The 24,964-nt window shown below is 40.3% G+C and overlaps 1 protein-coding gene and 1 long non-coding RNA gene across 4 annotated transcripts in view; both read right to left on the bottom strand.

Annotated features, from left to right (window-relative positions):
• Fhit (fragile histidine triad diadenosine triphosphatase) overlaps positions 1 to 24,964 on the bottom strand; it is a 1,412,380-nt gene that overhangs the window by 248,530 nt on the left and 1,138,886 nt on the right. For all 3 annotated transcript variants that reach the window (XM_075987481.1, XM_075987482.1, XM_075987483.1), the window contains 2 exons: positions 17,975 to 18,120; positions 16,262 to 16,291 (listed from right to left, as the gene is read on the bottom strand). In XM_075987481.1, the coding sequence (XP_075843596.1) occupies positions 16,262 to 16,291; positions 17,975 to 18,120 (176 nt within the window). The remainder of the gene's footprint in view (positions 1 to 16,261; positions 16,292 to 17,974; positions 18,121 to 24,964) is intronic.
• LOC142859222 (uncharacterized) overlaps positions 23,399 to 24,964 on the bottom strand; it is a 321,618-nt gene continuing 320,052 nt past the window's right edge. Inside the window, exon 3 of the long non-coding RNA XR_012912139.1 lies at positions 23,399 to 23,439. This is a non-coding gene — a long non-coding RNA (uncharacterized LOC142859222). The remainder of the gene's footprint in view (positions 23,440 to 24,964) is intronic.

The following is a 24,964-nucleotide window of genomic DNA, read 5'->3' on the forward strand; positions in this document are numbered from 1 at the left end:
TTCCTCAAATATGGTAAGACTATACTTGAAGGACTTCAGTGAAGACTAATTCCATAAAATCATGGCATAAGAAATTAGGTAGAATATTATAGATCCTAGGCCAAATTTAGACTACTACCTCTCTTACAAATAAAGGTTTATTGCAACACAGTCATGTCCACTTGTGAAATTTCATTTTCATAATTCTGTGATGACTTTTATGCTACAAAATCAAAATCATATTACTGTGACAGAGTACATCTTGCATCCAGAGACTAAAAGGTTTACTGTCTGGAATTCAACAAAAGAAATTTGGCAACCTTTGGATTATAAAAATGAAGTATGCACCTGGCACCATAAAAAGAATTCAACCCATTTTAACTCCTTGTACCCTAAGCAATTGACATGTGTAGAAAATCTAGGCAGAACTATCAAGAACATAATAGACACGGGGCACTAATTATTCAAATTCTAGAACAGTATACTAGACACTTAAATATGAATCTAGTTAAGATGATCTACAGTAGGTGGAAAAATCTTTGACCTTAGATAGTTGAAACACCAGACACACCCCGAAGAAAATTAACATTTCTTCCTTTCAACGATGAGCAAGGTCTGGTAGAAGTTCTCCCTTCTCCATCTTCAAACTGGCCTCTTGCCTGCTTTTCATTTTTCTTGCTTCACCCTTGTCTTCATTATAAAATGTGATAACTTAACTCCCACTGCTATTTTCTTTGTCCAGAATGTTCTTCACCAACTGACTGGCTTTCTGTTATTCTCCAGCCTACAGTTCTCATAATAAAATTCATTTCTTTAACAGCCCCTTTTTTTGTCCCCCCCAAATAAAGTAGTGATAGTCCTCCTACTTTTCTTCCTCCTGGTTCTTCCATTTCACACAATGTTACAGCTTTTCTAACACTACTCAGGTCTGTGATGGTTTGTTAGTTCACTTGGTTGTTGAAATGAATGAAAAACTAAGAATATTTCCTGGCTGCCCTCCCTTGCACTCCAGCCCAGAGTCTAACAGTATCTGATATGAAGCAAGTCCTCCATAAAAATACTGACTGGAAAAAGAATTCATTGTGGGCTACAGAACTTCTACAGCTACTCAGCTTTCCACTATTGGTACATTTATTTCAAAAATCTGTCCCCAAAGAGAGACTGCTAAGCAGACAGAGAAAAGAGGCAGGGTGATCCTTTCCTGTAGAGGCAGGGTTTAGGGTATCCCAGGTAACGAGGCCGTTGTCAGCATCAACTACAAATGAAAGCTGTGCATAACTGAAAAGAGCTTCCTCACAGTGTCCTAGATTTCAAGATGTTAAAGATAAAAGACAGACTTCAATATTGTGTGTGTGCATGTGTATTGCGTGTGTGTATGTGTGTGTGTGCTGGGAGAAGGAGGTTGTAGAGTAGATGACACTAACTGTTTTCCCAGGTCAAACAGTCTTCCAGAATTATCTGCAGGCCTGTGGTTTGAGTCTCTTCCTCAAGAGTGAGATTCATCTATGACCATTTGATGGTGGGATCTGAGCTTGAAGTCACATTTATTCTTTTCATGGCTGAACAGTTTCATCAGAATTATATTGCTAGGACATGATTGCATTTGGGAATTTATAGCATTTACAACCGACAGATGATTTGAAGCACAAATGAAAGCCCCTCTTGGGTTGTTTTCAGGGCAGGAAAATAGGAAGCAGAAGTCATTTTTTTCTTTCGGTGACCAGGTACTGCTATATAGAGCCGAGAGTGGGAGATTTGAATGTGAGCATTAGGAGAAATGGATTTCATCACAAAGTAAAAGAGCATTTGGCAGTTCACTTTGTTCACTCAATGTTGTTGATTTTTCTTAACCACTTGAGGCAAGGTCAACTTCTTACACAGCTCCTTGTTTACCCTTTCAATAGCATCAGGAGGAAGAAAGGCCTTTGGGTGGGTAGGGGGGTGAATACCAGAGCCAAGGAATGGCAGTGTCCATTTCAGAATCCAAGAACATTATCTCTACGTTGATGGGACACAAGACTTCAAATCACTGTTCGTCTTTTGCCTCTGAAGTTAGAACATGCTTTTTGAGAAAGCTTCCATAATTGCATGTCTCTATTTTTCTGATCATGGTGGACAAGACTCTTCTCAAGAGAAAGAATCTGTCATCAAAATATAGATGTAGGATTGATATCTCCTGGCATAAGTGTTAAATTTCAAATTACCCTTTCCCAACACTGACATGATTCACAAGGCGGGGAGGCGAGGAGCTCACTGTATCTGTCCCAAGGGCCATTAGAGTCTCATCAGCCTAAGACTTTTTACTCAGTTATCATTAGGAAGGTCATCACTAATTTCTACATGTCTGCACCTCTCATTACTCCTGTTCCCACCTGAGCCAGGCTCAGCCATTCAATCCTCAATTTTCCCAGTTGCTTTTTGAGTCTTGAGAATTACTTTACTAGTGGTTTGGGCACAAAGGGCAAAGAGAAGCCCCTGGAAGGAATCAAATAATTCAAGGCGGATATGGGGCCAAGAGTCAAGTCAGGTCATTTGGGGCAAGATTCAAAAATATATTTATATAAATAAATGAAAGAGTAAACTATAAATCTGGGTAACAACTAACCGTGGCTTTGCAAAACTCTGCTATGATCCCAGTCCTCAGAGGTTTGAATTCAAGGTTATGAGAAGGACGCATATATTCAGGATAATAAAGGAAATAGAATAAATTGCTATAGTCATGCCTTGGTCAAAAATCCTTCCAATGGGGCCCTTGTAAAATAAAAGTTACCAAGATCACTATATATTTTTATTTTCTATTTAATAAGCCATAAAATACAAAGATTTAAAAATTTCAGATTTATGATTATCAACTGGAGATACATTACTCAATTTGGAAATGAAAGGCAACAGATTTAGGCCACCTGAGGAGCCATCACCTCCCTCGATGTGTTCCATCTAGTCTTTCCACCCAGAGGCAATTTCTAAACAATATATAGTTTTAAAACTTAGATAGGTAGCTCAAGGCAACCGGCTCTTAAATTTTATTATTGTTAGCTATTAGTAACTCTGGAAATGAAATCTCATAACATCTGGAGTTATTTCAGCTGAATGCCCAGTTTCTACCACAGCATAAACTATTTTCTGGGCTCTCACTGAACACTCTGCCCTCACTGAAGTGCTATGGTAACAAAGGGCTCATCTATAGAAACTAAACTGGCCAAGTGCATTCAAAAAAAAAAGCATTGAATATTTTTCATGTGACTAACGGGGCACAGTTATTTTAGCTGGTTCCACAGTTCTGCCAAGCCCACTGTTAACGTACGGCAGGCTTAAAGAGCTGAAGTCAGAAGGAGCTGACTACGTGAAGTTAGATGATGTAAAACAAAATCATCTAGGCCTGAAACACAGCAAGGGGGTGAGAATCAACACCTGAATGGAATGGCCATTGCTATTTTGTGCACATGTGTCTACCTGTGAGCATTCGGGTGTGTGCAGGTTTATGTGCATGTGCACGTTTGCATGAGGCTGGAGAGCAAACTTGGAGTCTGCTGGTGTTGTGTCAGGCAGGCACTATGCACTTTCATTGTTATGACAGGATCTGACTAGCCTGGAGACCCCACACGGGGTAGGCTGGCTGGCCTGTGAGTCTCAGAGAGCCCACCTGCCTTCGCACCTCCAGCGCATGGATTACAAGTGTGTGCTGGCATGCCAGATTTAATCATAATTTCTTATCATAGTTTCTTGGGGATGGAACACAGGTCCTCATGTTTTTTAGGCAAACACTTTACCAACTTCCCAACTTCCAAGCCCCCTCAACTATTGTTTTTAGAGTACCAAGTGTCTATCACACAGCAAAAATGGTCACAGTGAGTAACTGGCTTCACTATTGCACCAACAGAATTAAAAGGCTAAATTTTGGGGGGAATCTTAGGGTCTACTGAACACCCCTCTTTTCACAGAACATTGTTTTTCAAATTGATTATATAAAAAGCTGAGTTTTGGGGGATCTTAGGATCTACTGAACATCTCTCTTTCCACAGAACACTGTTTTTCACAGTGATTATATAGAAATCCCCAACTCTAAGCTTCAGATGGAAGTCTACTGAATGCTAAAACAGCAACAGCCGGATCACATCTGTCATGTTTTCTATATTTCTGCATTACAGATCTCAAATAAAATTAAATCACTAAATACCAACTCTGCTATATGTCAGGGCCTCCAATTACTGGTGGAATTTGTTAGTAACACTAACAAAAAATTCAACACCTAAAACATATAATTCTACTATAAATGGACATACAGCAATAAAACAATGTTTTGATTTGTTAATCTTCACCTGTATAATCTAGTTAACAATGAGAGTCTTTTGAGTATTTTTGGGAGGAAGCCAACAACATTATTCTAAGCCAAGCAAACAGTTATAGAACCAATCTGTATTGCAGCAAGGATAATATTTATACAACCTCTCCCTCTTCTGGACCCACTTTGGTCATGCTAATGGGGTTACTGAAGTTTTGCTAAGGGACAGACTGACCACAAGACACAAGGAAGATACGGGTCTTTGCTCTGCCATGGGTTTTATTTCCCAATTATAGTACCTGCTAGGTGTGCTTTTCAGGAAATGACTTTTCTCTCTAAACCTCAACTCCTCGTGTGTAAAATATTAATGCCTGCCTTTGGGAGCTGCAGAGAAATGCAAGTAGAAATTATGAAAGCTCATGGCAAATGTTTTCTGAGGCTTCACGATCTGCAAGGCACAGATTTAAAGGCCTGGGCACATAGTCATCCATTTGATTATTACAATATCCCTAGAAGGTCATAAAAGACTGGTGAAATCGTCACTTTACATATGTGTAAATAAATACTTGATTTCAGCAAACGGCTTACCGAGGGCAGTAGTGCTTAGCAGGTAAAACATTTGTTTGAAACCAGGAAGTCTTGTTCTATAGTCCTCTCTCCAATCTTTATATTTTAAGTGCCTTGCATTTACTATCAACCAGGGCCACCCCATCCTTCCTAGATTACTTATCAGATGTTGGAGAATATAGAACATAAAAATAACAATAAAATGTTAAAACATGAAAGTGTCACGGAGCATGGTTAAGGTTTCATGTGTTCTGACGCAACAGATATTATGCTCATGAACGCCCACTGGAAATAGGAAAATTCTGCTTCCTTCCCATTCCCTGGAGAATGAACTCCATGCAGAAAGAGGAACAGCCATTCTAGAAGCACAGCTCGGGAGTGAGAAGATCCAGTGGAAATATCTGGGCAAGGTCTGGGTGGTAGAAAGGGCCCCCAAAGCTCAGATAAGAAACCCAGAGAAAAACTAATACCTGGTGCTTTAAGCTCTCACAAGCATCCTTCATTCCTTCTTCCTCCTCTAAATTCAAACACCACCTCCCTTCTTCAAAACCTGTACCTTGAGGCTTTTTCTCCAGTCATTCTTAGCAGGAGGAGGAATAATATGGCCTCCTGTACCTCCTCTTTCTCTCACTCTTCCCTTTATATTGAGAACCCTCCGTACTCTGCTTTAGACTCTTGATTGACAATCTCTATCATATCCAAAGACTGTTTTAATTGTCATCGCCTTTCTAACTGCCAGAAGGAAACAGATTTCCTCCAAATCTCTCCTTAACTGCCCTTTTCTGAGGATAGGTGGAAGGAGAGAAATTGCAGGGGGAAGGTGACAGGCACATCAATAAATGAAAACCAGCATGCACAATTGAAAATAGAAAGAAATGGAGAAATTTACTGTTTCAGCAGCTACTTAGGAGAAATCTTGAAGGTTTAATAGGAGAGAAAGTTTCCTCAGGAGGACTGGGAGGCTTCTAGTGCCTTCTTTGGCCAGGAGAGTTAGGAACCACGGGTTTTGCCCCCAAAGTATCAGAAGGAGGTCAACAAGCCGTCCCAAAGAAGACTACCCCAACAAGTACACTCAAAACTGTCCATTGACCATTGCAACCATCCTTGGTTTATTGAACTCAGTCAAATTAGATTTATTCTGGGAACAGATGCAAATTATAAGGCAATTCTACAAGATAAAAGCTACTGCATCCTGAAGATACTAATTCTTCCGGCAGTAAATACAGGCATTAGGTATAAATAGAGACAAGGCAGTGTTCACAGTGGCTTTCATCAGAGGATAAAAGACCTGTGGCGAATTGCCGCTCTCTGGAAATTTCATTCCAAATGAAAATAATAAATAACAGACCCAAATCTTTTTCATTATCAAGCTACAGGTTCCTCCATCCTGTGCACACTATGTCTTCCTTTGCAGCAACTCTGAGATGAAAATGTTGAGTGCACAGGGAGTCTTCCATGTTTGGTTCTCACTACCCCTTCATAGTCTTGATGCCAGGATTGAGAATGGCTCAGAATCACTGTGGTATCTGTCAAAACAAACTTCTGGATCCACACCCGCTGACTGAACAGGGGATAGGCTTTAATAATCAAAACCCACTTTAGACAGTTTTTCTGGCCACTGTTGATTCATTCACAGAATGACACAGAAGCATCAACATTCAGAGCAGACAAACAATAAAGCAGGATAATTGCATAAATATTTTTCAGGAAATTTTCAAGAAATATTTTCAAAAATATGCACATTCTTTAACTTACAAGTTGTTTCGTGTATGGTGTGTGTGTGTGTGTGTGTGTGTGTGTGTGTGTGTGTGTGTGCGTGCGTGTGTAAAGGGAATGAGAAATAAATGAAGTTTTGTTTCATAGCTCAGTCCAGCCTTGAACTTGCTTCTCCTCTACTTCCGCCTCCCAGACGCTGGAGTTATTATATGTTACCATATCCAGCTCAAGTGGTCATTTATCATAACAAATTTGAAGCACTGAAAAAAACCCAAAATATATGATCAGATCAAAACTTTTCCAAAAATCGAAGCTATGAGGTAGTAATCAATTGTGAGAAAATGCAGTTCTTATTAATAAAGTGAACTATGGGCCTCAATGTCAGTATCAGGTGTACATCACCGAGGACCAATCTTACCCTAGCTCAAAGGAAAGAAAATAGAAGTGAAATTGTTATTAAAAAAAATAAACCAGGCATGGTGGTCCACACCTTTTAATTCCATCACTTAGCAGGCAGATGAGTCCAATATCTATTAGTTCAAATCCAGTCTGGTCTACATAGTGAATTCTAGGACAGCCAAGACTACTACATAGAAAGGAACTGTCTCAAAACAAAAACAAACAAATAAATAAATAAATAAATAAAAATTTAAAAAGAAGGAAGCAAAAGAAAAGCAGATAATAATGTTGGTGTACTGGTACTGGGGAGATGTCTCAGGGGGTGAAAATCCTTGCTACACAGCATGAGAACCTAAGCCTGCAACCTCAGGAACCTGATGTGGGACTACCTCTGTATGTTGTGATTACCATTGATAAATAAAGGAACTGCTTTGGTCCTAAAGCAGAGCTTTGGGGAACAGAGCTAGGCATGGAAAACTAAGCTAAACGCTGGGAGAGAGAAGGTAGGGTCAGAGAGAAGCCATGGAGCCTATACCGGAGAAATTTTGCTGGTAAACCACCACCTTGTGGTGATGCACAGATTAATGGAGATGGGTTAAATTAAGATGTAAGAGGTAGCCAATAAAAAGCTAGAGCTAATGGGCCAAAGAGTGTTTTAAATAATATAGCTTCTGTGTGATTATTTTGGAGCTTATCAGCCAGGAAAGAAACTAATGGCCTCCTTGCAACAGGAACCATGTAAACAATGTGTATCAGGAGGTCAGTTATCTCAACTTCAGAGAGATGGGAGATAGAGACAGGAAAATCTCCAGAAGCTGATAGGCCAGCTAGCTTGACATATGCAGTTGAAAAACCAAAAAAAGAGACCCTGTCTCAAGGTAGAAGTTCAAAAATGATACGTGGGAGCCCTCTGACCCTTATACGTGCTCTGAGGTTTGTGTACACCTGGATTCACACACAAGAATGTCCACAGACACATGCACAGATAGGACACACAAACACACAGGCATGAAAGAAAAAGAGGACTGGTGAGATAGCATAATCACTAAAGTGTTGGCTGTGTGAACATGAGGACTTGAGTTCTACGGATAAAACACACATGTGAAAGAGCTAGGCATCATGTGTATGCTGTTAAATCCAGCATTGAGATAGCAGAGACAAAAAGATCTCTGGGGCTTGCTGGCCATCTAGTCTATTGGACTTTCTGAGCTCCAGTTCAGAGACCTTAACTCAATTAAACTGAAGGTGGAAAGACACTGGAAAACAATGCCCAAAGTCTTCTCTGGCATCCACAAATAAGCATACACAGAGATACAGACATGGACACACACTTACACAGACACACACTCACACACACATACACACCAGTGACAGCATATGTCGAGAAGGATGGGATTTGATATGGCATCTAGGTCCAATTCTCATTAATGCATATCAGTCCTACCCAATACCTCACACATTCCCTATATATCCATGTCAGCTTCTTCTCATCACCTTCTAATTCAATAGGTATTCCATTTAGAAAATTAAAAAATCAAGGCTCACAGTTAAGAGGCTGCCCCAGAGTGGCAAAGCTAGTAAGTCATAGAGCTCACCTTCCCATGGCACCTCTGGCAGATGCCAAGGCACATGAACTCTCCGACTTTGCTGATAGTTAGGTGTCATCTATGTGCACTCTATAACAATATGGACATGTCATGTGTAAGACCTCCTGATCCAGGAAACTCAAAAATGCCACAGGGAAAAGGAGATTAAAGATAATTTTTAATAACCTTTCTTTTAAAGAACTCTTTTTCTGCTGGAGCAATCTAGAAAGTAATTGCTAATATTTCAAGTTATTAAGACATACTTCCTTCTGCATTAAAAGCATAAAATTAAACCTTTAAGTATAGCATCCAAGCACCACAAACACGGAAGAGTATATGCAAACATGATCTATAAATAGATTGTGAGATTGCCTACCAGGAATAAATCTCTTCCCTCAATATACCAAAGATGCTCATGTAACAGCCTCGGAGAAAATATTTCATTCTAAGCTTATTAGAAGGCATTCCTTTTAAAAGAATGAGTTTACCTTAGTGGCTTGGCTTGGCTAGAATTACACTTTGGATTAGGATTTAGTGCTGTGGGATGTTTTGATTGCCCTCTGACACTCTGGAGACTGACAACAAAGTTTACTTTGAATCAGAAGTCAGAGCTAGCTACTAGCTGGCCAAAATTAGCCATAGAGATTTTGGAGAGCAAAGGACATATGGAGAGACACGGGAAGTGGTAGGGAGGGCTTAGAGAGATGCTCAACCTTTTTGATTGAGGAAGGAGAGCGAGGAGGTCATTGGTCACTTCTCCACTATTTCTCTGATCAATAAGGTTCTTATTCCAATATCTGACTCCTGAGGTTTTATTGATAAGAAAGCAATTAGGTAAACACCTTTTCTGGCATCCAACATAGAGCACAAGATCACCAGGCAGCTGCTCACCATTGGCTTTTCAACTCCATGTGAGTCTGGAGATTTTCTGTTACAGTCTCTCTACAGCAGCCTATACCATCCCTGGTACCAAACACCACAGGTGGCTTGGGCCTATATGCTATTGTACTATCTCTGTCACTCAGGCGGCTCTTCTTCTCCCCCACCAACCCCAACACTCTTACATCCCATCATGCAAGCTTCTTCCCTCTTCTGCAAGTCCCCCTGTGTCTGCTTTTCAGGTTTCAGGTGTCTTGCACCCTTTCCCTGTGGGTTGCGGGCTTCCCTTGGAATCTCTCCTTGCAATACTGCCTTGCCAGGCTGGCTGACTCAAGGTTGGCAGAAGTCCTCAACCAGGCTATGCTCTGCCTGCATTCTCAGCCGAGATGCACAGCTCAGTGACAGCCAGCCTCACACATTGCTGTGGTCATCAGCGGACCTGGTGAGGTACTTGGGAATTCTTAAAGAGGGAATTAGTTGTTTTGTTTTGTTGTTGTTGTTGTTGTTGTTATCTTTGTTTTAAAGAGTTTCTACCCATGTTAAGAGTGGGGAACATTATTACAGTGTAAGGAGTTAGTTATCTGTTTGGTTCCACAATGGATGGTCTGAAAATGGAAAAAATTAAATGAAGGGATAAGCAACTTAGTTGGAATTGACATAATGTTGATTATAATCATTAACAGTTTGGTAATTCATGCTTTATTCCTAAAAATTATTTGATATTGGGGTCAAATATAAAAAATGCCTGATAAGATGATAAGATACAATCTTTAGAAAGAACGACTAATGAGACTAAGAAAAATATTCACACAGAGACAGAGGAGTTTAGAGCAGAGCCTACTGCCCCATTGCATTATGAAACTGAAGACGAGCAGCCCAAGGTCATTAGAAAACAAACTTTAACTCATCCAAGTACCACTTAATAATGACCACCAGATGATAGGCAGCCTCAAAGCTATGCAAAAGTTAACAGGGTTTCTGTAGAAATGTTAGATTTGAACAGATTGATGGAAGCAGAGGTTTTATTTGGTATGCATTCACCTTTTATGGAGTAGATGCTAAATTCATGGGCAACTCAGAACAGAATTATTCCACAAAACTACAGCAAGATTGGAAGTTGGTCCTCAGTTGTAATGGAAAGCATGGTGGAAAGAGGAAGCTAGGGTTATAGAACAAGAAATTAGAGCTAGCTGTATGGATATTTTCTAAGATCAGCTTCTTGGAGAAGGCCAGTATGCTGATTTGCCAAAGACAGTTTAGATTTGATGATCTCACCTTGGCCCTATGCTAGATAGAGGCTTTGAAATGCTTGGAACAGGGTTGAAAACAAGCAAAGAGGACTGAGTCATTTACTAAAATTATACAAGGCTCAAAAGAAGCCTTCCTTGATATTTTACAAATATTGGCTTTAACTGTAGATAGAATAGCAGATCCAGAGATTAGACAAATATTAATAGAAAATTTGGCTTTTGAAAAAGTGCTAACTTAAAATGCAAAAGGATGACTAGGCCTTTAAAGGCAAGATAAGCACCAATAGATGAATGGATTAAAAATACAACTGATACTACAAATTTAAAGTTATCTTTGTTGTGCTATTTATATGTTTCTACACTTGTTTAAGGTGTTGTGCCTATGTAGCTTATTTAACAGTATAATTTACATTTCTAGTCCTTCAAAGTTATTATTACAAACTATTTAGGATAATTAAGAAATATAGTTTAATAGTTAGTCATCTAGTGATTAAATTTGTGGCCGTGTTAGTATGTTTTCAAGGTTAAGAAGAGATAAACTTTAGATAGTATGTGGTCTTCAAACACTTCAGAGGTCTATAAAGTATGGCATTTAAGATGTTTGAATAATATGGTTTTTCACGACAGTGAGACACATCTTCTCCTGACAGCATCAATCTATTTCAGAGAAGATAATGGGCATCAAAGATCCTCCATATGGAGTTTGCTTTCCTTGTAGCAAAAGTTAGCCATTTGGACAAGAAAATGCCCTTGCCTTGACTGCTGACACCATGCTAGCAAACTGAACAAGAAGTACACAAAATAAAGCAACTTCCAAACTTTGCTATGACAGGTTAGGAGAGTCCTTCAAATTTCCTGCTTCATAGAAAAGTCTCTCAGATATTCCAGGCCTATAGGCTGACAATGGATGACCAAACATTGCAGAGGACCTTGGGTGACTATTCAGGAAGCCAGCTATTTCTGTCATTTCTATAGCTTTGGAAGTTATTTGTTCTGTACTTTTTGTTTATTCAGGTAATATTATATTCTTCTGGAAGGCACTGATGAAGTTGAAGAATAGATAGTTATAGCTACAGTTTTCCATGTTACCAAATTCAGAAAAGAAACTCACAAAAGAGGTAAGAAGTATATATGGTTGAGAGACATAAAAGCTTAAATTGTTTATTTATGAAAATATTTGAGGCCTAAAAATATAATTTTGGATTGGGAATACAAGTTAGTATAAAAAGGGAATCAGGTCCAAAATGTTGAAATCACCAAGATAGAATAAATAATGGAGTATTTTCTGTGAATTTGCCAAATGTAATTGGGCTGGATATTCTTAATGCAATATCTAATAATTGTTCTTATTGTATATAGTTTTACTATATTAGAGTCAAAATTTTATCTTACTATTTAGAACAAAAGGGAGACACGTTCTGGGATATTTTGATCTCACTCTGACACTGCTGAGACTGGCAATAAAATTTGCTTTAGGCCGGGCGATGGTGGCACACGCCTTTAATCCCAGCACTCGGGAGGCAGAGGCAGGCGGATCTCTGTGAGTTCGAGACCAGCCTGGTCTACAGAGCTAGTTCCAGGACAGGCTCCAAAGCCACAGAGAAACCCTGTCTCGAAAAACCAAAAAATAAAATAAAATAAAATAAAATAAAATTTGCTTTAGTGAGAGGGCAGACTAGCTACTAACTGAACAAAATTAGACATATTTTAGAGAGCCAAGGACATATAAAGAGACACAGGAAGTAGTAGGGAAGGACTTAGAGAGATTCTAGGTCTTCTGGATTAAAGAAGGAGAGAAAGAGGAGGTCACCACTCGCTTCTCCACTACTTCTCTGATCAATCAGGTTCTTACCCCAATATCTGACTCCCAAGTCTTTATTGATAAAAGAATCATTAAATAAACACTTCAATTTAGGAATATCATTTATGGAAATATTTAGTCTGATGTTTACAATATAGGGAATATTTCACAGAAATTTCAGGAAACCTAAATGCCTGGCTGTACAGTGGAAAACAGAGGAGCATCAACTCTTGCTTTTTTGGGACTAATGATAGAGACTCCGGAGTAGATTATTCTCAGCACAAAAAGCACAGGAGCACATCCTCTTGATCTAAGTTTTATGCAGCTTCAGACACAAAGACCTAAAGAAACAGGGCAAAGTATTTTTATGGAGAGGAGGAAGTGAGCTCGGAAAAGAAAGCAGCGCTGTGATCTAACAGCAGTAAGCTGGGGTAACTTATGAGGTAACTCGCTTGTCCCGAGTCTTCACAGCTTACCAGAAAAAGCAGGGCCCTTCTGGGGAGATTGTCTTACGTCTACTTTTGGGGTAGATATGTCAGATAATTCTTGTATGGCCTCCTTTAAGGTAGAATGATGAATGATGCTATAGAGTGAATCTTCCTCCTGCCACAGCTTTTTCAGTTTCCTTCATCTTAACTTATTCTAGTGGCCAATGAGCCAACTTCCTGGGCAACATGTTCTAAGCACCATCAGTAATGACAAAATCCAAAATCCAAAATCATAACAGATATGTGTGTGTGTGTGTGTGTACATTCCCTGGAGACTAAAGAGACAGCATGAAAAATGAACATTTGTAAACAAACAAATGTGTAAGAGACAATGAAGAATTTCTTGACAGGACTCCAACTAGCCAACAGGACAGGGAGCATGATGTTCACCAGGGCAACTTGCATGGGTGCAGGGCAGGGCTAAGTAGCTGAGAGAGGACACCGATTTCCTCTGAAAGCTGCAGGGTGTCCAGATCACCGCACTGAACATCTGGTGCCTGGCAGTGTTCTACTTTTAAGCTTGAGAAGGAAACCGAATAATCAATTGTCAAATAAGAGGTCATTTTTTTCTTCAATATTTCCTTTTCCTTGTTACATGAGTCTTACTGAGTAAGCCAGGCCACCCTGTGTGTTGCTAGGCAGAATCTAAAGCCCCAGGAAAAAAAAAAAATCTTGAAGTGCCATCATGTTCAAGAGGCTAACTCAGTGGTGTCCCCTCATTAACAATAACAACAGTTGCTTCAGGGAAAAAGACCATTAGTGGGCTATTGCTATTACTACCTGGCATGAGACAAAAGTGATTTAGAGCTCACACATCAGACACAGCACTGAGAATCTCACACATAGGAAAAGGGGAAGAAAAAAAAAGATATGCCCCAGGCTTTCCATGGTAGGCTGTCAAACATCCCTTTAAAATGTGCAACAATGCGAATTTCAAAACATCAAATGCTCCCAGCCTCAACCCAGAACCTTCAAATGGTACATCTGGATTCTGAAGGTGCCACTCTGCTTCCTGGAGAAGCTGCCTGTGCTGCAGGGTGGGGCTCTATGCATCCCTGGTACCCAAACGCCATCACCGAGTTACTTTGTCAGCAGAAGATAACATGGCCGGGAAACACCCACTTTTGGAAAGATCAGACTGTGTGTAATATTGAAGATTCCCGTCCTATTCCAGCACTTTTAGTTAGAAGGTTTACCCAAAAAACAGCTGAGATTCTTTGTGGTGGTGGCTAGGCTGTTTAGCTGGCATCCAGATAAACTTCCATGGAATGTGGTGTAAATATCACACAAAGTTTGACAAATACAGAATATATACTTCTATATAGAAGGACTTGCTGTAGCAGAATAGCTAACAAAGGTTTACTATCTTTTCATGGTGGACTCTCTCTCTCTCTCTCTCTCTCTCTCTCTCTCTCTCTCTCTCTCTCTCTGTGTGTGTGTGTGTGTGTGTGTGTGTGTGTGTGTGTGTGATGAATTTTTCTTTATGTATGATATTCCACAAAGGTTGTGAACGGACCCCATGAATTTATACTGTGGAAATGGGGTGATCCGTCTGGAAAGAACAAAAAATTTTCAAATGTAATATGCTTATTTTAAAGAAAAAAAAGATACAATTGTTTACAGAAATCAACTTAAGCAAAACAATACTGACTATGGTAAGTCCACTTAATAATTCACACATAATACTTTATATTATAAATCTGTCCATTATCAACATCAATAACACTAACAAAAACATGACACCTTGTTCAGGCAAGTGGGACAATACGTAGTCTGAGGCCCCATAGTCATGATCTTCAGCCTTCTGGACTCAAGGCTTACTTGTCTCCTTTAAAGAATTATGTTTAAAAAATCATCTCCATCTTCCAAATACCGCAACATCTCTATCAACCACAAAAGAGAGCCTTAGCACTCACCCCCATTTCTTCCTTCTCCTGGTCCCTGGGAACTTCTAAGTTATTTTTCCCTATTCAAGTCCATTTGTATAGCAAATAACTTACCTGCCCTCTTTAGAATTGTGAAGTAAAATCTTGAGAGTACATAATCCACCTGCTCACATAACATTCATCTGTTTATCAGTCTCTGTGTTCTACTGGATAGCTGTGCATTCTTCCATGCACTTGCTCTGCCATGGGTACTTTCCCATGTTCGCTGAAACTTCACTAAACCCTAATCCAGTGTATTTTAAAATTACATTTGAATTCTGAGTTTGAAAACTCTGGCAGCCAAGCTTGAATATCTATGCACTGTATTTCAAGAATCAGTTTCAAAACAGAGTTACTGATATTGCATCCTCTTTTGGCATCTGAATATTTGGATGCTCAGCATGGTCAGGGGCGTGGATGGAAGCAGAATGTCCCTCTGTTGTGTTCACTATGTCACGTGTTTGGAAAAATTGGGGTCACTCTTTTTATCACTAGGAATTTGCTGGCTTTCCTTTTGAGACAACCACTCACCACGAAATTCCCCAGATATCCTATTTCCTACATACTACAATGGAGACACGTTCATTCGGTGTGACTTAGTGCCAAGTACCCTGCTAGTTAAGGCCCCCCCCCAAAGCCCAAAGCTTTATTTCACCATGTGTGGCATCAGCTGTATATATAATATGGTTGGCTTCTTATTTCCACCACTGCAAACCCAGTCTTCTCTGTCACTTAAGCATCGAACCCAATGTTTTGTGAAATAAGCTGGACTCTTGTTTCATAACCAGCAGGCTCTTTTAGTTTTGTCCTAGAGACTGTCATAATAAATCCGTCCTTCCTCTCTCGCACACTTCAAAACCATTTTTGAGCTCCAATGATCCCATTAAGTTTGGACTTTGATATTTAGTTGCTAGAGAGAAGAGAAATATGTGGGCATGAAGAGAAAATAGGTCAAGGGATCAGGAGGGAAAGCAGGAACGTGGGGCAAACAACCAATGTCCCCTTCTTGCAGAAGGAATAAGTGAAATTAAATTGTGTGCAGAAGTAAAGACATACCGGGTGATCTAGTCTGTCCAGGACCCATAAAACCCATAGAAAGTTGAGGCACCCTGCCCTGTTCTGATTTAGGACTCCTCGATTTGGTTTCTGTTTTAGCATTTTCACAGTAATAATTTTACTACACAGGGTAAATGTCTTGTAAACTAATGGGAAACATACTGTTGGGTACAGTTTATAATGTCAGGATTTATGGTTCCAACACCGAGGGTCTCTCTGACCTCGAAGATAACATAATGAAACAGCAGTGTGCCGCAAATGACTCGTTGTGATTTTTTTATTAGCTCCCATAATCGCCTCTTATTAATTTGTGTGCACATAATAACCACTCACCTTCACAGTCTGTCCAGCTTCAGGACCATCCTAGAAGAAGGAGAAAGAAAGAGAAAGAATTGAGGTGAGAACTGACGGATGATATTGCCTGCTTATTCAGAAATATTGCTCATTAATAATTTAGATCCAATTTCATTGTGTGTTAATTTGTAGTAGTCCCATGGGGACCATTCATTCTGAATGTGTGGGACCAGACAGGTCTCCAATTCCCTCTGAGTGAGGAATATGTATAAAATGATATGAATTATCAAGCAAGCCACTCCTTTCTACGTTTCATGCTCTTTGCGTTCAGTTATGGCTTTAATCACATTAAAGGTAAGGCCGAAAATGTTTGAGGAGGCAAAGGACCACAGTTTGGTTATTGTTAAATCAGAAATCACTTAATTAATATCTGATTGAATTTCTCCTCTAGAAATCAACAAAGCAAGAAGATGAAGCGTTTAGATGGGCACAATCTTTTCAAGCTCTTGTGACCTTGAGGCAGAAAAGTAGAAGTGGTTGATGGGGGTGTACCCTTATCCATGTATCTATCCCCCTTCCCAGATTCTCATGGCCGGCAAGACTATGGCCTACTGGCATTGTCATTGTTGAATACAAGCACACAGGCCTAGTCTCCGAATGCCATAGAAAGGGAAAGTAGCTGCTCCAGGGGGAAGGTGGCAAACTTCTCTGCAATAAAAATTTTCCAAATAGAATTATCAGTCTGTGGTTTTGGCTAAAAACACATCTCTGTGAACCTGACTAGCGATGCGAAGTGGCTCATGTGGTGTTACTAATTTACTCAATTCCCAACTGTTGACAGATGTATCACGGACATCCCTCTCTCGACCTGAAGAGTATTAGGTCAAGTTCTACCTGTCGATCTCTGATGATTAAAAAATCTGTTTTCTTCCATTTGTAGCGGGCCATGCTCAACAACCAAGTAAAAACCTGTGACTCAACACTGTGGTCTGTATTGCTTTTAGAGAATAGTGAGCCCTACAAAGAGAAGGCTCAGTCTTGTCCTTGTTCTCCTTGGATCCACAGTTGTCAGAACATACCACAGAGCAAAAACCCTTCCCCAACTCTGCTTCCCATGTAAAATCCTACTACTGGATAGTTTTTGTCAACTTGACACAAAATAGAAAAAAAAAAACTAGAAAGAGGAAACTTTGGCGAGGAATTTCTATCATATCATCAGATTTGCCTGTGGAGATGTCTGTGGGGAGATTTTCTAGACTGCCAATTGATTGGGGAGTGTCTGGCGTACTGTGAGCGGGGCGAGCTGTGACTATCTAAGAAAGGTAACTGAACATGAGTTCAGAAGCAAGCTAGTAAGCAGTGCTGGCGATGGTCTCTGCTTCCATTCCTGCCTCCAGGTCGCTAACTTTTAAGCTTTTGTCTTAGCCCACCTCAATGGCCAGCTTTAGTGTGGAGATGTAAGGCAAATGAACCTTTTCTTCCTCCAAATCGCCTTTGGATTGCTTTATCCCAACTGAGTCAAGCCCATAAAATCTCTTGTCTATGACTTCCACCTATGTTGTAAACAGCACACCAGGTACTTACTGTGATGCCATTCCGTAGACCACCTTGGGGCAGCTGCCTTGGATTAGGGGCATCTTTTTTTCTGCGGATCACTAAAACTACTCTGATAAAAAGGCTGGGATACAGAGCCAATACACACAACTTTGAGAAGAAAGGAAAGAAACATGTCTGAACAACTTGTTTACTCACTTGCATGGAGAAGGTGATGGAGGTCCCCTGGAAATGTTTCTCCACCACCGACCCTACTCTCTGGGTCACTTGGAACAGATCGGCCACTTCATCAGGACGTAGGTCACGGAAGCGCTCCACTGGCCTCAGCGGGCACACGAGGACGTCTGCAATCAGGTGGGTTAAGGAAAGTTTGGCTTGCTTTGGGTACTATTCTTAGAGCGTGGTTTATACGGACAGCACTAAGTCCCCTTGGCCCAGGACCTGAACTCTTGAAGACTAAGAAACGAACAAAGAAATAATTACCAACCAAGAGCTTTAAAAGATGGTTAGTTTGCTTTGTGGGAGACGCCTTGGCACACAGGAGAACTTAAGAAAAGATATGGTCATGTGCACAGTGATACCAAAGCTCGCTGTGATAATTGCAGCATGAGGCAAGATCTATTCTTGGCCATTATCACCTGATTCCCCCATTCTGAGGCTCATCTTCCCCAGTAGCTAAAGACACGGTGATGGAAGAGCAACTGGACCATCTAGGTAGTTTTACTAGATCATCATGATTACACCATCAAGCTACCTTTTTGAGAAAAGATAGGAACATGGGAAATTCGTGGTAGCAGACTACTTCAGTTTTACGGGGCTACTGATCCTCAGAAAAGGTACAGTGAGCCTCATCTATAGTTAACAAACATGCCACGGTGGTCAGATGTGGCACATGGGTGAACAGCACACAGATGTGAGCCTGCTCCACCTTGACGGAAGACCAGAGAGTTTTAGCTTATCCTTGCTCTCTCAATGTTGTCGACAAGATTCTGACTTACGGTATGGTTAGCTAGTATTTTGGGTATAGAGGTTAATCTGCTCCATCTGGTCCAAAGGCTGGAGAATTCAAGTCTATTCCTTACATCATGAAGTTTGTTGCCTCCCCCTCCCCTTTTGGAGTGAAGTATATAAGTATGTGGAAAATAAATGCAGACGGAGTCAACATTCACTTAATTTCCCTCCCTATGCTGTTCTGTGTTTCTGTCTCTTATTTTCTCATACCTCTGTTCCTTTTGCTTAGTAATTCTAACCCTCACGCTCCTACCCTGGAACGTACAAATTTTGTCAAGGCAGGTCTCCGACAGCAGCCTATAACACGGGTTCCTTGAATGGATTACTCATAGCCCAAGATATTTCCAGTTAAATATTGAAAGAAAAGTTATCTCTTGTGTCAAAGAAACTGCATTCTACAGGTTAGACAGGGCAACATATTTACATTTCTGATCTGAGAAAATACCCAGGTATAGAGAAGAAGGGTTAAAATTTATCATTTATTTGGAAGCAAACTTATAGTTATTCTACATTTCTTTTTGTATGTTAACCGATTGTATATGCATACATACACACATATGTATGAGATATATAGACTTGCCCTTGTGTGAATATATACATACAAGCTTCTTGACTTGTGAAGGAGGTGTATCTCAATGAATCCATTGTAAGCTAAAATACCTTTACACATTTTCATGGAATACAGCTAACCTAAGGAGAATCAAGGCTTAGCTTAGCCTCTCATAAACATTAGCCCGCAGATGGGAAACATTATCTAAGTTTTGAAATAAAGTACTGAAAATCATATGTAATTGATTGAAGGTTTTAATGTAAGTGAAAATCCGAGTGGGTAGATTGGAATGCGTTCCTAGTATTGAACTGAGAAATGAATGTCAACCCACTATACTCAGGGATTGACTCTGTGTATATACACACTGCATACACAATTTGTTCACCTTCCAGACACTTGCTAGAGAAAGCAAAACTGTTAATTTTTCTTTAAATGTATCTTCCCCCTCCCCCGCCCCTTTTCTTGTGTTTAAGAAAGCATGCTTCTGCCTGGAGCCAAGCAGTAAGGGATCTCATAAAACAGCAATCCAGCAATTGCAAGTCTCACCAGAATACAAAGCACTTTAACCCATCACACTGTTGGACTCAAGGCCTTGGGGGCAGGACACAGAGCTCAGCTTGGCAGGCCTGGTTATCATATGAGATAGGGGGAAAAGAGGTAAACAGATGAAATTGGCCTAAATTCTGGGAATTCACATCCACAGTAAACCAGGAAAGGGGCTATTAATCTGAGTTCATTTTTTCAAGGGGAGAAGGGTGGCTCCACCCACCGGCCATCTGATACTAACAAAGAAAATCACCCTTCTCTAGCAGGGCTGTTTGATTATCTTGGGTCAATGAAACACTTAGAGATGAAGAATTTGCTTTGTTTTTCTTTAAGAAGATTGCCAGCCTCTACTCCCACAGGGTTGTTTTCTCTTTGGTAAGAGGGGCTTTCCCATCCTCTTCCTCCCTACTTTTTTCAACATAATATTTTCATTGATTATTTGGAAATTTCACACAATCCACCCTGATTACACTCATGTCCCATTTCTCTCAGCTTCATGCATAAAAAAATACACCAAGTACAATTTGTGTTGCCCATATACTCCTGGATCATGGTCAAATCCCAGTGTCCAGCCCCTTAAAGATATTATTTCCCATGCCCCTATCAGAAGTCATTCATTGTGAACCTCCTTTTCCTAGTCCTTCCTTAAACACATTGGATATCCATCTTTCTTTTGATCCTCAAACATATTAGGCTCATTCCATCCCAATCTGGGGGAGTTTTCCTCCAACTCTTTCATCTTCCCGTTCCTGCTTCCTTCCCATCATTCAGATTTCAGTTCCGCAGTCATTTCCTCAAAGAATTTTTATGATACACATTTTTCATTACTAGTTTATTGTCCTATTTCAATTCTTCTTATAACGCTGGTCACCAGCTGTTACTGTTCTGGACTGGTCTCATAGGAAGAATGACTTGGTCTTGTTTATTGTTCAATGGCGTCTCAAACTCCAGAGACGTTCAGTACTGCCAGAGTGCATAGATAAATGATAACCATGCATTCATATCAGCCACCTCTGAGTTCTAAGAGCTTGACTAACTACAGGTGATATTAATGTAATATCTAGTTTTATATATAAGAGAGGGATAATACATTGACTTTTTTCTTTAAATCAGGGACATTTGTTTTTTTTAACATGAATCATGATTAGAACTAATGTTTAGTGCTAATTCAGAAAGGTAAACTTATTTTTATGTAAACTAGTATTATATGAGCCCAAAGGAAATATAATTATGACAGTAAGATATTTTAGAAATCCTCTTAGAAGTAGACAGAAACAGTTTACAGAAGTGATTTATTTCTATTTGGGGTCTTGGAAATCTGTATCTGTATAAATGCTGCTTCAGATCATGATTAAGAAATGTCATTCCAATTATGAGTGAGTACATCCCATGTTCTTCTTTTTGGGTCTGGGATACTAGCCATAAATAGGGGTCACAGAATCTACAATTGGCGAACCTAAAGAACCTAAGTAAGAAGGTGAACACAAGGAAAAACATATCGTTATCCTCTTGGATAAGGGAAGTAGACAAAATTGCCGGGGAGAAAAGTGGGATCTTGGGGGTGGGGTGGGAAGGGGGTAAGGGGAGATGGGGAGAGAAAAGGTAGAAGGGAAGGAGGGGGGACTTGGGGAAACAGGAGGAGCGGGATAAAGGAAGGTTGGATAGGGGAGCACGGAACCACAATTCTTAGTTAAGGGACCCACTTTAGGGTGGGCAGGAGAATTGACCCTAGAGGGGCTCCCAGGTGCCCAAGCTGAGGTTCCCAGTTAGTTCCTTGGGCAGCTGAGGATAGGGAACCTGAAATGACCGCATCCTAGCGCAATACTGACGAATATCTTGCATATCATCTTAGAACTTTCATCTGGCGATGGATGGAGATAGAGACAGAGACCCACACTGGAGCACTGGACTGAGCTCCCAAGGTCCCAATGAGGAGCAGAAGGAGGGAGAACATGAGCAAAGAAGTCGGGACCACGAGGGGTGCACCCACCCACTGAGACAGTGGAGCTGATCTACTGGGAGCTCACCAAGGCCAGCTGGACTATTACCAAAAAAAGCATGGGATAAAACTGAACTCTCTGATCATGACGAACAATGAGGGCTGATGAGACGCCAAGGACAATGGCACGCAGTTTTGATCCTACGCAATCTGCTGGCTTGGTGGGAGCCTAGCCAGTTTGGATGTTCACCTTCCTAGATATGGACGGAGGGGGGAGGACCTAGGACTTACCACAGGGCAGGGAACCCTGACTGCTCTTTGGACGGGAGAGGGAGGGGGAGAGGAGTGGGGGGAAGGGGAGAGGGGTGGGAGGAGGGGGAGAAGAGTGGGAGGAGGGGGAGAAGAGTGGGAGGAGGGGGAGGGAAAGGGGAGGCTGGGAGGAGGTGGAAATTTGTTTTTTTTTTCTTTATTCTTCTTTTATCAATAAAAAAAAAAAGAAATGTCATTCCACTGGGCCGTGAGGTAACTCAGTGATTTATTTCTTCCCTAAAATGTTTGAGGCTTATGAGTTCATCTCTAGCACTTGAAAAGAATAAATGTAGTTCATATATTCACTTACATTGAACCCCAGTAATATATATGCACTATTAAACTCTGGCCATAACATAAAAGAGATAATTGTTCTTATCTTCCTTCCAGCCCAAAAGGCAAGACAGGTATGGATAACCTCAGTAAAGAAAGAAGCACAGATATAAGCAAAGAGAGGTTGAGAACAAGAGAGAAGGGCTTGTGCTGGGACTCTGGATGCCAAGGTGGATAGGAGAGAAAGGGAATTTTGAAGAGTCTCTAGTAAGTACAGCATCCGAAGTTATCAGAGGCTGTGAGCAGATCATTCCAACCCAGACCCATGTACACTGCTATGAACCATGGAGGAGGCTGAACCTAGCTCTGCTTTGGGTATCAGATAAATTTCTCCATCTGCTTGCTAAGACTACTGCCCCTCTAAAATCAGATGAAAGACGTCTTTGGAAACAGTCTAATAATTTAAATATAGACTCAAAGAAAGATACAGGGCATTCCTCCTGGGGGCAGAATCGCTGTCCTGTTTATGTACTCCTAGCTACTTAACCTTTCTAACAAGCCCATAAAATACTATTATAACTCTAGTCTTGAAGTGCTAAATTATGGCTTACAGTCTAACCAAAATTAGGATTATAATGAGAATCAATTCCCAACTCTGCCTAATTCAACAGACCATGTCCGTGAGAGCAGCGCTATAATAGTATCCTGCTTAGAGTTCCATGTCTCAGGTTTGGACCTGACCTTCACTAAAGGTATGACTTACAGAAGAGGAAGAAGTGATGGAAGGAAGATATTGTGCACACTGCTCAGGCTAGAGGCACACAGTGTTAGATGAAGAAAACAGAAGAGAAGGATAATTCCACAATGCAGACAGAGCTTCGTGCTGGGTCGTAGCCCTCTTGTCCTAACAAATAATCACAAGATATAAGAACCATCTCGCAGCAGTGGTTGAGCTGAAGGACATAAGAAAGGACAGGACATGTTTTGGCCTTTTCCATTCTTGACTTTGGATTTTTTTCCACGTGTTGGGTCTTCCTAAGGAAGATTGGATGCTACCGTCAATATCGATGCTTAGGGTTATCTCACAATGAATGTCTCTGCTTATTGGGCATCTAATTATTGGTAATCCATGGCTTTTTCACATCATTTACATCCCAAGAGACCGCCAGTAACTTGGTTTTACCTCTTCTTACTCTTTCCCATGCCTATCACCGCTCCTAAAGTGACTTTCTTCATACTGAAACAGAATGACCACATGACAAGCTCGATGTTACATTTATTGTATTTGCAGCAGATTCAGAACACACATACAAACACACACACACACACACGAGAGAGAGAGAGAGAGAGAGAGAGAGAGAGAGAGAGAGAGAGAGAGAGAGAGAGAGTAAAAATAAAGTTAATTGACAGATTCAAAGTCACAATGTTAGTTCGGAGCTTGATCTCTTTAAGTTCAGGATGTTCATCTTCCCAAATCAAAGTGCTTTCCATTAAAGAGGAAGAAGCTAAATCTTGCAACTCTGTAACCCTTCTCTGATGCCAAGCTTTGGCAGACATCAGCCGCAGAGTTGTCTTCTCAAATCAGAGCTTCAGAATCTTTTATCAACAATATCCTCTAGCTGACTGCTATCAATTACTGTGAGCTTCAACTTCAAAGGCCACTTAGCATGATGTACACTCTCTGGTACAATAGCAAGAGGCCACATCATGCCATTCCTGAGACTTCCTCTGCCGCCTTCCTGAACCTCAAAAGTTATAGATGTCTGGTTGGATTGAGAGTAGAAGGAAAGACCGCAAAGGTCAGATTCTTGGCACAGGGACAACAAATGTTCATATGTTGCTATATCTGTATGAAGAATAAATTTAAGTTTTTAATTTCCTCACAAAGGAGAGTAATTGATAGATTAAAGAAGCAAATCAAAACAAAGAAACAAAAAAAAAAACAAAAAACTTTTCCAAGGCATTTCTGTAACAAATATTTAAATACAGAACCACGATAGAGAAAAGAAAATGTGTTAATTGGGGCAATTAAACAACATGGCCGAACACTACTTTCAGAATTGTGTCCAGCTCCCCTTTTTTATTGTTTTTGCCTTTTAATTTGATCTGTTTTAGAGATTAAAAATGTTAAAATCAACAAATAAATTACAAAAATATCACTAATGGTGAAGTTGATTAGCATATATACATATGAATTTGTAATAAGGTGGTATTAATATGATGATTTTTTAGAATCAATAAGAGTTTGTACACATGTATACCACAGTACTGCATGAAGCTAAATAAGAAGAGATTTTCATCTAGTATAATTCATCACTTCTTCCGGTCTTTGCACTGTCTGTCCTCCTATCTTTCTATGTTCTCCTTTTTCTTCCTTCCCTACCTCTTTCTCTCCCTCCATCCATCCCATCCCTCCTCCTTCCTTCTGTCCTTCCATCTCTCCTTCTGAGATAATGGTGGATATGAAAAACAGTTAATGCACTTAACAGCTAACATACAGCTTGAGCCCTTTCATAATTTTTATTCTGAAATAAGGTCTTGTTAAGTTACTTAAATTGGT

The sequence above is a fragment of the Microtus pennsylvanicus genome, chromosome 10 (assembly GCF_037038515.1).
Source record: "Microtus pennsylvanicus isolate mMicPen1 chromosome 10, mMicPen1.hap1, whole genome shotgun sequence".
NCBI lineage: Eukaryota > Metazoa > Chordata > Mammalia > Rodentia > Cricetidae > Microtus > Microtus pennsylvanicus.